The sequence below is a fragment of the Diceros bicornis genome, chromosome 6 (assembly GCF_020826845.1).
Source record: "Diceros bicornis minor isolate mBicDic1 chromosome 6, mDicBic1.mat.cur, whole genome shotgun sequence".
In the NCBI taxonomy this organism is placed as follows: Eukaryota; Metazoa; Chordata; class Mammalia; order Perissodactyla; family Rhinocerotidae; genus Diceros; species Diceros bicornis.
Window position 1 is genome coordinate 80,405,605 of NC_080745.1, and position 16,012 is coordinate 80,421,616.

The 16,012-nt window shown below is 37.7% G+C and overlaps 1 protein-coding gene across 1 annotated transcript in view; it reads right to left on the reverse strand.

Moving 5' to 3' along the window:
• PDZD8 (PDZ domain containing 8) overlaps window positions 1-16,012 on the reverse strand; it is an 81,194-nt gene that overhangs the window by 49,708 nt on the left and 15,474 nt on the right. Inside the window, exon 2 of the mRNA XM_058544096.1 lies at window positions 5,738-5,863. Coding sequence (XP_058400079.1) covers window positions 5,738-5,863 — 126 coding nt within the window. The remainder of the gene's footprint in view (window positions 1-5,737; window positions 5,864-16,012) is intronic.

The following is a 16,012-nucleotide window of genomic DNA, read 5'->3' on the forward strand; positions in this document are numbered from 1 at the left end:
ATAATAAACATAAGAAAGCTGTAGCAGCTACATCAATATTAAACAAAATAAATATTAAGACAAGGAATATTATGAGACAAAGAGGGACCCTTCATAATGACAAAAGGGTCAATATACCAAGAAGAAATATGCACCCAATAACCAAACTACGAAAGAGAAAAATTCATATCATGGTTTAAGATTTAAACACATTTCATTCAGTAACTGACAGAACTAGACCAAAAAAAATCAATAAAGATACAGAAGATCCAAATAACACTACAGGCAGTCTTCACTTCGTGTTAACTGCATATCAGAATAGTGTCTCTGCTCTGCACTCCTCTGATACGCAAGGTTCTGGTTAACACAATGCCATGCTGAGTAAGGACTATCTGTATATATTTTTGTATAGTTTTGGGTTTTAGAAGTATGTTAACGTTCTACATATTCAAAAATAAGAAATCACTAAGGATGGAAAGGCAGGAGTAGGGGAGAGATTGAACCTGAAAGCAAAACGAAACAAATAAACCCAACTATATTTCAAGTGAATAACATAATCACACAGAAGGGGAAAAATTAATTTATGAATACAGTACTTGACCATATGCCCTCAATCTTGGGTAGGGTAGGGGAGAACTGCAAATAAATCCTGAATTCCTTTTAGTACGTTTTCTGTCTTGTATAGACAAAGCAATTCTGAAACTATTTGAGATGTATTATAGGATTGAGCAAATGAGTAAAAATGCTGATGTTTTGGGATCCAGGGTTCAAAGGACATAAAAATATGAAAAGGGGAAGAACCAAGGCAAGGAACAACCCTGTGAGAATGGACTACAATTGGAAGTACCGAGTGAATTCGTGATTTCTAAATTATGTATGCATATGTATGTATATATGTGTAAGTGTCTATACATATATGTCTTTCCTAACTCTGTCTGCTGATGGGGCCTATGAATTTATAAGTAGCAATGAACACACCCAACATCCAGATCTTGATTTCTAATATCATTCTCTACTAAAAGGAACTAGTGCTCTTTGAAAAATAGCTGATTCTAGGACTGTGGCAGAGAAGATACAAAATGAACCTGGAACACCTTGTTATACCAGAGAAATGAAGACCTCAAAAAAAAAAAAGATAGGGTCATGTCACAAGCATACAAGAGCCAATTTGAAGGGGCTCCTTAGTGGCCAAATCTGTGACAATTTAGGCACCAAAATAATTAAGGATAGTAAAGGATTATAACCATTGAAAAAAACAGGAATCCATGAGTCCATGCTGATAATAGATAACAAGGCACTAAGGGAGGACTCTTGGTAACAGAGTAAAATGTCAATTGCTGTGGTTTTCTGTATTTGTGTTAACATTTAAAAATTTTTTTAAATGATATATTTTTGGAACCCAGTAAAACAAAACAACACTCTAAAAGCTGCTGAGAAAATACAGGCTTTAGAACAGTGTAAGTGTGACCCAGTGAAGAACTGATCTTAATTTAAATCTCCTTCTATCTATAATTAGGACAGGCTAACCTAAATACACTGCTTTAGAGTCCAGAACTCTCATGCAACAAAATTTTACAGGCTTTGCCTTCACTTACTATAATCTTAGTTTGTTTTTTAAAAATGTAACTGGTTGAGAAAACCAGCCAAAAAAAAAAGAAAAGAAAATGTATCCATTACATCATTCAGTCTTTTTTTTTTTTTTTTTTTGTGAGGAGGACCAGCCCTGAGCTAACATCCAATGCCAATCCTCCTCTTTTTTGCTGAGGAAGGCTGGCCCTGGGCTAACATCTGTGCCCATCTTCCTCTACTTCATATGGGACGCTGCCACAGCATGGCTTGCCAAGCAGTGCGTCAATGCGTGCCCGGGATTCGAACCGGCGAACCCTGGGCCGCCGCAGCAGAGCGCGTGCACTTAACTGCTTGCACCACCGGGCCGGCCCCCATTCAATGTCTTTTTACATAAAGATATATATGACAAATCCCTCCTAAAATTCGGTGCCAGATATCTTTTCCCCTGAAGAACATGCACAATTTATCAGAAAATAAGAGCTAAGAAATCCATCAAGTTTCCTTTGCTGTCAGAAAACTGATCTTCTCTTCTCTATACGGTTGTTTTTAATCTAATTTATCTTCTTTTTAACTGCACATGGGCATATACTTTCTTTGAAAAATACCTCAAATCCTTTAATACTGAAGATGGACTATAAGTTATAAATTTAAAAACAATAATCTTAACAATATGACTGCAACACTATTGTGAAATAATTTAGTCTCCTAATAGCAGTACTACAAATACAGCAATTGAGTTCACCTGTGGTTAAAAAAAAACTTGGCTTTAGTCAACGCAAAAAAAACGTAACTGGGGGCCAGCCCGGTGGTGCAACGGTTAAGTGCGTGTGCTCTGCTTCGGCGGCCCGGGGTTCACAAGTTTGGATCCCGGGTGTGCACCGATGCACTGATACATGCTGTGGCAGTGTCCCATATAAAGTAGAGGAAGATGGGCACAGATGTTAGCCCAGGGCCAATCTTCTTTAGCAAAAAGAGGAGGATAGGCATCAGATGTTAGCGCAGGGCTGATCTTCCTCACACAAAAAAAAAGAAGAAAAAAATGTTACTGTTCAGGATAAGTTTTTTAAAAATTTGACAGAAACAAAGTGTTAAAACTGACTTTTACAAGCAAGATTGTGTTTCCACCCCCAAACTTTCAACTGGGAAATTCAAAACTATATTTCAGATAATTAGAAAAGAACCTCTCTTAATGTGAGACCCTTTTAAATTAATAAAATTCAAATTCCAGTTCTCACAACCAAATATGCAAAAAATAATACAGTTTTATTTAAAGATTTGTTCTCTTCTTGATAAATACTATAATGATTATATTAAGGCATAATAATAGTAGGTACATCTACTTTTTTTTGCATCTGTTTTTATACTAAGACAAAGTCTAGAAGAAAACAATAATGTAAGTAAGATCTTAATGAGAAGAATATGAAAAGAATGTTTAGACTTCAAAATGAAGACAAAAAAGCAGGGATGAGTTGTTTATGAGTCTCCTTCATAAACAATTTTAAGTAATCCTTAAACTGTGAATAATAACACAACATTACAACACTAAGTAACTTTACATGGTCAGGTTTATGAAGATAGTGACTGGAAAACTCTAGATAGTGTGCTTGTTCCCAAGATTAAGCTGTCACCTGGGGAAAGGTGCTGGCAATATAACCCAAGCCTACAGGACTAACTTAAGAGCAGACTAATAAAAAGGACTAGTGTCCGTGCTTTCCCCTGCAACTCAATTATGCACTCTCTAGAAATACTCGTCTTTTAAAATTTTTTGACCAGGTGATACAGTTATAAAAATCAAACAATATAAAAAAGTTCATAATGAAAAGCTTGGCTCTCACCTTCACCCCTGTCCATCATCATCAACCCAGTTCCCTCCCCCTTTATCCGACAAGAATTTTTATTGGTTTCTCGTGTAATCTTTCAGAGATTCATCATACAGTTCCCTATTAAAATAAAGTAGGATACCAATACTCCATAAATTGTAATGTTTTTCTTTGTATCATTTATCTCAATTCAACATGATCTAAATAATGCTTGACTAAACTTTCTCAACGACATCATGCAGTCTTTGATTCAAGGCTGATAGCAAGTCTTTAAGTGAGCAGTTATCTCAGATAAAGCTAGTGGTTAAAATAGCCACAAGCAACAGACACATAGTCAATCCATAACCCCACCAGCAACACTAAGGCAAAAGAACCAGTGTTTCAAAATTCCTAGGACAGAACCTATTACACATCATATATGCTGTATTGAACAAATATCTGTTGAATGAATGAATCAATCAAGGCTATCTTTGCAGGTTTGGGGATGGGTGGATAAGTAGGTAGACAGGAATTAACAACGGGAGAGTGAAGAAATTTTGTCCAAAGCTACCCTTCAATTGTTTAGAAGTTGCTATGATTATTTTGGAAAAGGTAATCCAATGGTATAATTCTGATGCCTGTGAATCTACAAGAAAATTCACTGAAAGAAAAAAAAAAGCATCAGTTCAAAGTTTCCTTAGACACAGGCCACTTGAAAAATGTCCTTCTAAATGCTAATATGACAAGCCCAAATTATAATTAGACATTTAATACTCATGCTTACCATAGCATATTAGCTTAGCTACTTCAAATTCATATTCGTGTAGAGCCATGTTTTTACTGAGCCATATTTGTCATTTTACTGCACATTGCAGTCCCTTTCACAAAATTCACAGCATATTTAGTCTTTCTTTGATAAAAGAAGTCCTTTTCAATCAGACTTTCTGACACAATGGTACACAATATTGAGTCACTCCAATACTTAAACAAACAAAATATTTAGCATATTACTAGTATAATCAAAATTAACCTATTATCAACGACACAAATATTAGGTGCAAAAGATAACCTCTGTACTCAAGCACTTATTTTTATTACAGATTGGAAATAAAAATAGAAGTGATAAGTACCATATAAGTGGTACAAACAAGTTCCATAGAAATGAAGCATAAGGACAGAACAATTATACTTGGAATGATCAGGAGATACATTAAAGAGGTAGCTTTTGAGATGAACCAAGAAAGGTTGGTCTCAAGGAGCAGAAAATGGGGTACGGCCTTCAGCCTGGAAAACAGTGGGGAGTCAACACCAGGAGCTTGGTCCTTTACAATATCTAAGGCAGGGAATGGCAAATTATGGTCCACAGGCCAAATCAGACCCACTGCTTGTTTTTATATGGCCTATGGGCTATCAATGGTTTTTACATTTTTAGATGGTTGAAAAAAATCAAAAGAAGAATATTTCATGACACATGAAAATTATGAAATTCATATATAAAGTTTTATGGGCACACAGCCACGCCACACCCATTTGTTTACCTATTGTCTATCTATGGATGCTTTCACACTACACGGCAGAGTTGAGTAGTTGCAACAGAGACCATGTGAATCATAAAGGCTAAAATATTTACTATCTGGCCCTTTAGAGAAAAAGTTTGCCAACTTCTTCCCTTAGGAAGGCCTATGTGGCTGAAGCACTGTGAGTGAGGGGCTGGGTGGAGAAAAAAGCTAGAGAGGTAAGAGGGGCATGTAGGCCATGACAAGGATTTGGGTCTATATTCCAAGAGTAATGGGGAAGCCGCTAAAGAATTTTAAGTAGGAAAGTGACAATTAGATTTGCATTTTGAAAAGTTCATTCCGGTTGTTATATTAGTATCCAGCATTAGGAGAATAAGGAGACCAGTGTAGAGAGTAGTTCAAGCAAGATATGAACACAGTTTAGACTACGGGGTTGATAAAGTAAAATAAGGAGGCTGGGCAAGATTATTTCTGAGATCCCTTCCAACTCTAAAATTTTAAGAATCGGGTTTCCAAGACTGCTTTTGCAACTTTCCAGGATATTCCCAATTATCACAATTTTCAAAACTGTTATGCTATGAACAGGTCTCTAACAGGCAGTAAGTCAGAAATATGCCAACAGAGCATCATGATCTAAAAAAATTGGGAATTAATACAGAATAAATGATCCTCCCCATTAGAATGCTTTCTAAAACACAGTTCATATTTTTTTGCAAGCTGGAAAGGACTACTTTTATGAAATTTACAATTAAAGAATTTACAGGTAATACAATATAAATTAACACAAAGGGGGAAGAAACACAAATACTTTTTAGTACATTTTCATTGCACTTTCTTTCTCATAATGTAGTAATGACAAAACAAAGAACATACCTGCTACATTCTAACAATGTAACTTTAAGGCGGCCTTCAGTAAGTGCCCATTGTTGTACATGGATATGCTGTTCTTCATCTTCTTCAAATCCTTGTGAGGTTTGGAATGGAAAAAACGGCTTAAACCTGACAAAAGTAAAGATAAGTCTAAATTTCTGAATAATAAATACCACAGTTTAAAGTATAATAACAAAACCTACCTGTAGGAAAACAACACAAAACCAACACCTAATACTGCATGTGCTTTACAAAACCAAAGCTCACCACACTCTCCCATAACTGGCAGCAAATGGTGCCTTCTCTGTGGTACCCAGACTTCCTGGCTTTTTGGCATGCCCTCATTGACAAGACAGGACACTTAGAACAAAGAAAAAGAAAATCCAGAGGCCACCAGTAGGCCGTGAAACTTGGGTAGGGCAGGAGAGAGATTCTTTCTGGACCAGATGGGAAGAGTGTTCCTACACTGCAAGAAGAAAATTCAGAATGCACTGTTCCACGGAAACAATACAATTGACAGTGATTAGTACACGATAATGAGATAATAATAATAACAACATCAATAACAATGTTAAGTGGCAAAGGTATCTGTCAGAGATGTTTATTATTTGCCAAGCAGCGTGCTAAGAGCTTTACGTGCTTTATCTTGTTTAACGCTCACAATCCTGAGACGGCGATATTACTAGCTCTCCTCTTCAGATGAAAAGAGTGAGGCTTAGAAAGGTTAAAGAATTTGTTCAATGTTACACAGTGAGTGGCAAAACCAAAATTCAAGCTAGTCTGACTCCATCAAAGCCCAAACTATGTAACACTTCAGTTACCTATGAATTATTCAGGCCTTTATATGCTCATTGTTAATATTCTGGTTTTTATGGCGAAGCTTGTGCGAGGTTATAAACTGTAGGCTTTAAAAAACTTTAATTTGAAACACAATTCATACTCCTCCATTAATGCAAAGTACAGGGGCTGGCCCGGTGGCATAGTGGTTAAGTTCGTGCGCTCTGCTTCGGCAGCCCAGCGTTCGCAGGTTCATATCCCAGGCGCAGACCTACACACCACTCATCAAGCCATGCTGTGGTAGTGTCCCATGTACAAAATAGAGGAAGATTGGCACAGATGTTAGCTCAGCGACAATCTTCCTCAAGCAAAAAGGGGAAGATTAGTAACAGATGTTAGCTCAGGGCCAATCTTCCTCACCAAAAAAAAAGCAAAGGACAAAGAAAATGAGAAAAAATTGAGCTTTAGAGACTATAGTTTTCCATTCACCCTACACACTATCACTAGACATGATGTTTGTCTGCTCAAAAAGTTTTAATGGCTTCTCACTAACCACACACAAAAAAAGACAGTCAATAGTTACAAGTTCCTAGTTTCACATTTGTGGGAGATCAAAATTGGCCATCCCAAAATGTGTCTCTGCCTTGATGGAACAAAAGACTGAAAGAAACTTTGACCTTCCCCCTAACTGCCTAAAAGAATTTAAGATAAAAGGCCTGTCCCCAGGACAGGCCATCACCATAGACAATCCTGGGTAAACTGTGAAGGTCCTTGCTAAGCCCATTCTTATCTACCAAATGTTTGCTTTTCCATTTCCAGGTGAATTGCCTTCCTCCCCTTTGAAGTCCCAAACCACTACCCCCAACATCCTCCTTTGTCTTTAGCTGAAGATCATATTTAAACTGGCAGCTTCAGCCATTCTGGCGAGTTGCTCAGTTTCCTGAGTTTCTCCCATGTATACATGTCATAAAGCTCTGCTGATTTTCTCCTGTTGTTCTGTCTCCTGTCAATTTAATTTGTAGACCAGCCAGAAGGACCTAGAATAGGTAGAGGAATTCTCTTCCTCCCCTACACATTCAAGGTCCACCACAATTAATCTTTCCAATGGTATTTTTCCTTATTAGAAACTTTCCAATCTAGGAAGTGTAGTAACTTCATATACCCAAAAGATACCATGCATATTCCTGCTTTCAGGCCTTTCACACAAATTGGAGGCCCTACTCCTCAAAGCCTATCCAAATCCCAGACACTTTCCATAATTGGCTTTAGGTCCTAGATCATAACAGACCACATACACTGCCTTCACTCTTCTTTATCTTGTAGTCACTTAAATTGCTGTGTATTTATGCGTTGAAATCTCAAATGTGATCTGGTCTTGCAATTGTCTGTATCCCTCACATGCACTATCAGGACTCAAGTATATGTTGAGCCGATTTATAAAAATCCAACACTAAAAATGAAATAACCATTTAGAAAATATTAATAGCCCACTATATTTATACTGAAAGACTGATAGCACGAGAGAAATACTGTTTTATGGTTTCCCAATGAACAGGATTAAAGGAAAAACTTTAAGGAGAGATAAATAGGTACACAGACAGTGCTCAGTGCTTTTCTCCTGCTTCTGAACTAGATGGAAAACAGAAAGTCCCCTTCAGTATCTTAATCTGCATTTGAAGTCATTTGATTCAGACAGACTGGCACCAAATTTCTGAAAGGAAAAAAAATTAGGAACTAAATCTATCATGTTAATAAAATGTTGTAGCTGAGTGCTTTTTTTTGTGTGTGTGTGTGAAGAAGATCAGCGCTGAGCTAACATTCATGCCAATCCTCTTCTTTTTGCTGAGGAAGACTGGCCCTGGGCTAACATCTGTGCCCATCTCCTTCCACTTTATATGGGATGCCGCCATAGCATGGTGTGACAAGCAGTGTGTCGGTGCGCGCCCGGGATCCAAACCCAGGCAGCCAGCAGTGGAGCGTGTGCACTTAACCGTTACGCCACGGGACCAGCCCCTGCAGCACAAACCTTATGGCCCCTGAAAAATATATAACTCTGTCACTGTAAAAAATTACAAATATCACTATATATACACTAGTGACTTTGAATATAGTAATCCAAGTTTGCTAAATCACAGCTGCTCTATGAATCAACTCTTCTTGTCAAGTATATAGTTAAAATTCAATAAAAAATTTCTCACAGGAGTGTGACTTCAGTGTTACACGGAGTCAAGTCTAATTTGGGTTTATTAATGCCTCTGGGAGGTTTGCTAAAAGTGTTTAAACACAAAAATATATTAAAATCAGAAAAATGTACTCCATTTAAAAAATAACACTAAACAGTGGCATAAAGCTATTTGTTCAGCAAGCTAATAAATAGAATCCACACATTCACATTCTCTAAGAACACTTGGTTTTCAAAACTTTTAAATCCAAGCCTTTAAGTATCCCAAATCCATAAGGAATCCAACCAATGAAGCAGGCTACTTTGACCCCTTCCTTTTATCTTCCCATCCTAACACATTACCCTTCCTCAGAATTCATTAGCCTTTATCTCCTGTTAACCTATCAACTTAAAAATGTCACTGTTGTCTCACTCAAGTTCCCAGAAAACTAGCCTTCTTTAGCAATCTACCTGTACTTCCTCCTGAAGAAAACTTAAAAAACCAACCCAGGAAGATGGACCTCTAGGATGACAGCGTGAGGTCCACTGACCCGCTGCCAAGTGAAACTTGTGAAAATCATTAAAATGAAAACAGAAACAAAACATTTAAAGCCTCCAGAATTGGTCCTAAGGGCAAAGAGCAAATAAAGAAACTTCCATTCGAGAAAATCTACAAAAATTTGGTAAGAAAGGTGAGAGCCTGTGGTGTCTGAGCCAAGACCATGCCCTCCAACAAGCTCAGCAAGGAAGGGATTCACTCCTGACTGCTGCAGCCAAGAACAAAGGCGGCCCTGCCGCCCACCTCCACCCCAACCCCAGAGAGCTTTCCTCCCAGGAGGAGCAGGACATCACTGTTTCTCATCCAACTCTCAGCTACTTATTACTGAGGCTAAGTTCCAGGAAAGTGCAGTGAAGAAGTGGGAGCCCCCTTCTTTGACCCAGCCCCCACTTGTGGAATGGAGATTCTACCTTGGACATAGTGCACTGAGAATACTGGCCTTGCCTTGGCTCATGATGCAGCAGTTCTATGCCAAGAGAGGCAAGCTAAAAGGATCTCAGGCTGCTGCCACTCCCTACCCCACCTCCATCTCACACCCAACTCCTACAGTGGGGGTGTCACTCACAGAGAAGCTTGCCATTGTCCTCACCTCTAGGCTGCAGATCCCGGGCTCAAAAGATTTTGCTGAGGGGGGAGAAGGAGAGGCAGAGGCAGGCCATAAAACAGCTCCTAATCTCTTTGCAAAGGAAATAACTTCATTTACAATAGAATATGGAGAAGCTGAAACCTAAGGGCAATCTCAAGAGCAACAGAGGTTTTGGTGAGAGGCAACTGAGAGAAGATTCATGGATTTAATGAAGATACAGCCTACAATAAAGGCTGCCTAGTTTGCAGGAGAGAACCAGGAAATAAGACAGCTGAGAGGAGCTCTCCTGCAGTCAGAACAAATGTCAAACACTAACCTCAGAAACTATTCCTTCAAAGGAGCCACAATTTGATTGGATTAGTTTGTAGAACAATTTATGCCCCAGGGCATTGTTGAAACCAACAGGCACAATGTCAGAGACTTAACACTGCAGTGGGTAGACTTCACTAAAATAATCCAGGCAATCACTAAAAAAGCAAATAATAAGCCGTGGGAAAGGGTGACTAGTACCCAGAATTGCTACAATATATTATCTAAAATACTTGGTTTCCAACAAAAATTATGAGGCACGCAAAGAAACAGGAAAGCATGAGTCATAAAGCAGAAAGAAAGCAGGCAACACAAACTAAACTGCCAGCGAGTGTGACCAGGTGTTGGATTTAACAGAAAAGGCTTCAAAAGAGTCCCTATAAATATGTGCGTTCACAAAAAAAATTTTAAAAGCATGATTAAAGAAGGGGGGTTTTATGACAAAGTCACATCAAATAGAGAATATCAATAAAGATATAGGAATTATAAAGAAAGAACCAAGTGGGAATTCTGGAGTTGAAAAGTACAATAACTGAAATTAAAAAATCACCAAAAGGGCTCTCAACAGTAGATATGAACTAGTAGAAGAAAAGAATTAGTGAATCTGAAGATAGAACAACAGAGGTTATGTAAGCCAAAGAACAGAGAGAGAAAAGAAGGAAGAAAAATGAACCGAGCCTTAGAGAAATGCAGGATACCATTAAGTATACCAACATACACATAATAGGAGTACCAGGGGGATAGGAGGGGAGGAGAGGAGAGAGAAAGTAGCAGAAAAAACATTCAAAGAAATAATAGATAGCCAGTAAGCCCCAAAGCCACAAATTGTATGATTCCATTCATAAGAAAATCCAGAACAGAGAAATCTATAGAGACAGCATAGCACATTAGTGGTTGCTTAGGGTGTGGAGTGGTAGGTGAGTTAGGAGGATGACAGCTGAAGGGTATGGGGTTTTCTTTTTGAGGTGATAAAAATGTTCTAGAGCCAGTCCTGATCGCGTAATGGTTAAAGTTCAGCATGTTCCGCTTCAGCGGCCCGGGTCTGGTTCCGGGGCATGGAACCACATCACTTGTCTGTCAGTAGCCATGCTGTGGCGGCAGCTTACATAGAAGGACTTAGAAGGACTTACAACTAGAATATACAACTATGTACAGGGGCTTTGGGGAGGGAAAAAAAAAAGAGAGGAAGATTGGCAACAGATGTTAGCTCAGGGCAAATTTTTCCTGGCAAAAAAAAAAAAAAAAAGTTTGAATATTGACTGTGGTGATAGTTGCACATATCTGTGAATATACTAAAAAACCGTTGAATTGTGAGCTTTAAACAGGTGAAATGCATGGAATATGAATTATATCTCAATGAAGCTGTAAAAAAAAAAAACCCAACCCAGTCACCCAGAAATAATTTTACTTGTCATTGCTTTGATATGTAAATGTTTGGTTAGAATTATTTGATTAAATAAGAAACAAAACCATAAATGACACAGTTCTGTTAAAACAACTTTTAGCCCCTTTTAAGGTTTATGAAAAACAAAGATTTATTGAATGGTTACCACACCATGTACCAATAATATAAAACACTTATCTGCTCACTTAATCCTTACAACAATCCCAAAATTAGGCATCAGCACACTGTACATAAGTCTTAGTGGTCTCACAAATACTACACACTGAAGCCAAAATTGGAACCTATATTATTCTACTAGGGCTGACATAACAGAATACCACAGACTGGGTGGCTTAAAAAAAAATTTATTTTCTCATAGTTCTGGAGGCTGGAAGTCCAAGACCAAGGAGGGCTGGTTTCTGGTAAGGCCTCTCTCCTTGACTTGCAGACAGCCACGTTCTTGCTGTATCCTCGCACTGTGGCTTTTTCTCTCTGCACACATACTCTTGGTGTCTCCCTCTTTTTATAAAGACACCAATCCTATTGGATTAGAGCTCCATACTTCTGACCTCATTTAACCTTAATAACCTCCTTAAAGGCCCTACCTCAAGTACAGTTACATCGAGGGTTAGGGCCTCAACATATCAACTTTGGAGAACACAATTCAGTCCACAACAGAACTAACTCCAGAGCCTGGTCTATATTCCCTGAGCTGATTTGATTACCACCCTGTTTTCTGTTGGAATACACACTCCAAACCCGGTCTAAATGTACCTATAATTGTCCTTGATCTTCACAGTAACATGGTGAGCCATGGTTGCAAATCATTTCCTCATTTCACACAGATAAGGAAACAGGTTCAGAGAGAAGAGCCTGCTGGAGACCATATCCTTTATTAAAAAGCCACAGAAGATATATGCCAGCAAAATGAGAGCATAAAGCAAGAAAGAAGAAAGTGATCCAGAAAATAGTGGATCCGAGTAAGAAAGCAATGATGTCCTAAACCCAGATGACAGGTATGTAGCAAGCTAAGAGTGAAGCCCAGTTTGGGGCAGGTGATGAAAGATCCAAGAAGGGGATTTCCAGGAAATAAGGGGAATGAATAGGATAGGCAGAAGAAATGAGAAGGAAGAGGTTAATTTTTCAATTAAATCTTGAAAATTTGGTTAAGGCAATTAAGAGAATGAAAAAGAATTCAGACGACTCTAGGGACATATTGCTTTGAATGGCACACAGATTTTGAAATTGGAAGACAGAGAAGGAAATATAAACATTAGGCAGCTCTGCAATAAAAAAATTATATAGACATAATAACAATGTAAACACATAGACCAATCAAGGAAGATTTAACTCTGAACAGAATATGTTATCAATTAAATATAAATAAGGATATAGTTCAATGAATGAATTGCAAATAGTGATATAACTAGATTGGGAAAGGACAGAAGGGAAGGTGAGAGAGGGTATCACTTAGCTAAATCCTCATCTATCTCAGTAGGAAGTAAACAGACAATGTCTAAAGTTGTTGAATCAAGACCAGCTGTATGACACTGATGAGCAATTTAGAGGTAACACCATAATTAGTATAGCCAACACTTATTGAGTACTTACCATGTAAAAGGCATTACATTTATTAATTCTCACAACAATTGTACGAGATTAGTTATACAATTTAGATGAGGAAACTGGGACACAGAGAAGTTGAATAACTTGCTCAAGGTTAATCACCGCTTTGTGAAAGCTGTTAAAAACAGAAATAGTTACAAACGGTTCTTCTGAAGAGTGCAACTTAGTGGAGGAAAGCAGAGGATTTAGGGAAGGAACTGCTGATTTTCATTATAAGTCCTTCTGTTATATTTGATTTTTTATTTGATTTTTAAATTATATACATTAACTAAAAGGAAAACACAGACAATACCACATGTTGGAGAGGATGCGAAACTGCCGGTGTAGACTATTATAACTACTTTGAAAACTGAGTAGCAATATCTACTAGACGTGAATAGATGCATAACCTATAAACCAGAAACCCTACTCCTCGATACAGCCAATAGAAATGTGCACAAATGTTCACCAAAAGACATGAATAAGAATATTTATAACAGCTCTATCCAACTGTCCATCAACAATAGAAGAGATAAATTGAGGTACATTCACACAGTGGACTACTCCCCAGCAAATATAATGAACAAACTACACATATACACAATAACCTGGATTAATCTCACAAACACATTGTTGAGCCAAAGAAACTAGAAAAACAATGACTGCATACAGTATGGCTCAATTTATATGAAGTTCAAAAACAGGCAAAAAAACACAAAAATCAATGGTGGAAGAAGTCGGGATAGTAGTTACTCTTAGGCACAGCAGGGAGGGTAGTGACTGGGTGGCATATGAGGGACTTCCTGGTTGCTGGTAATATTCTATTGCTTGTTCTGAATGCTGTTCTGTTCACTTTGTAAAAATTCATTGAACTGAATTTTTACGATTGGTGAATTTTTTAAGTCATGAGTTATACTTTAGCAAAAGTTTAAAAGAAAAACATGTTTAATTTAAAAATGTGCATTACTTTGGTAACATTTTAAATATATATATTTAAATTTTACACCTACAAAAGCCAAGCCTTCTTCTCATATGTGGATCTGAGAGAATCTTTTTTAATGTCTAAAATATGTTTTTGCTCTGACTAAGATGTTTCTTCAAGACTGCTCTACTATAAGCACCCTGAATGCCAGCTGGTGACATCTCCATCACATGGCAGCAGTAAAACTGTTTGCAAACACTGTGATCTTTAGAGAAAAAGGGTTTACTACAAACCCGATATAAAAATATTCTAAGGTCTAAATCTACTCCTGACTTCAGCAGAGGCTTCTGAGTCTTTGCCAAAGTAATAAATCTGCTAGAGCTTTCAGCTCAGTAAAAGGTAAAACTTTCTAACAATGAGAGCTAGTCAAAGAAGGACACAGCCATCTCAATGCACTGAACACCTTCTATCTCTAGAAATAGTCAGGCAGAGGTTAGATGAGGCTTTGTCAAGGAGGAAAGATGTTGTGAAAAGAATACAAAATTTAGAATCATACAAATATAGATTGTAGTCCCAACACCTAGAGATTTGTTTCAAAATAATCAGGGGAGGGAATATGGGGAGATACAGATGATCAAAGGCGGCCACAAGTTAATGATTATTTGGCTACAGATAATGGGGGTTCACTGAACTATTCTAAATTTGATTTTTTCCATAATGAAGAATTAGAAGAGGTTTGTTCTGTATACTGAAACAACTTGGGCTCTCTCTTCCTGTTTTCTTTCTCTTCTACACTTTCCTTAGCAACATCATTTGCTCTCATGGCTTCTATACGTTCCATAAATTGATGCTCAAAAGTAAATTAAACATCTCTTCTTCAAACTTGCTCCTCCTCTCCTGTTTTCTCTTATTGGCATCATCAATTTCATAAACACTTGGAAACCTGAAGCTACCTTTTATTCCTCCCCTTCTCACAACCAATCAGTTCCACCTTCATTCCCCTCCGTCATATTGCTAAAATGTCTCTTTTACTGTTCTTCCATGTTCCCCATTGGCCTGGTTCAGGTTTTCATTGATTACTTACAATGTTGTGATTTCTGAAATTGTTTCCTCTCATTAAAAACAGTATTTTTTTAAACCAAAAACAAAAGCCTCTGTCTTTTCTTTAACAAAAAGCTACCTCACAGGACTATTACAAAAATTTAGAGAGTTCACATCCTACTAGGAAGCACCTACTAGAGCTCCTGGCATGTAACAAGCACACAAATCTTGGTTTTCTTCTTTCTCTATGCTCGAGTCTTATCAGACTGGCTTCCTCATTGAATCTCTAAATGTCCTGATTCTGTTCCTTTGTTATTTCTTCTACCTACACTGTACTTCCATCCCATCTCCCTGTGTCTAAAGCTAAACTATCCTTTTAACAGGCAGCTCAAATGTCATCTCATCCCTTCAACGAATATACCCACTTGGGACTAGAGACCAATCAAAGCTAGACACTCAGAGACTACAGTCTTATTTCAGGCTCAGGAACACAAACAACACTACACCCTGCCCAAGGAAGAAAGGAAAGCAAGTAGCTATAAACAGGCAACTGGGAGATGTGTATGGTTTTTGCCTTTCAGCCTGACAGTCTTGGCTCACTCACATTAGGAACTGGCAAACATAAGTGTGCTCCAAATTTTCCTAAACCAAATGTATAAACTAGATAAATCAGGAGTGATCATTTTCAAAATGTTTCTTCATTTATTGATCTTCAGAGGCACTTCAGTAGTCCTTTAAATAATGAGTTTCCCTGCTGCATTTAAATATCCTTACAAAAACTCAATTAGCCATAACTTTTACAGTGCACATTATTATGCAAGTACAGCACACTAATACAAAACTGCAAATAAGCTAGAAAGAAAAAAGAGTACAAGTAATTCAAAAAACTCTTAATTCTCTATATTGGTAAACTATGAACCTAAATTTCAATTTT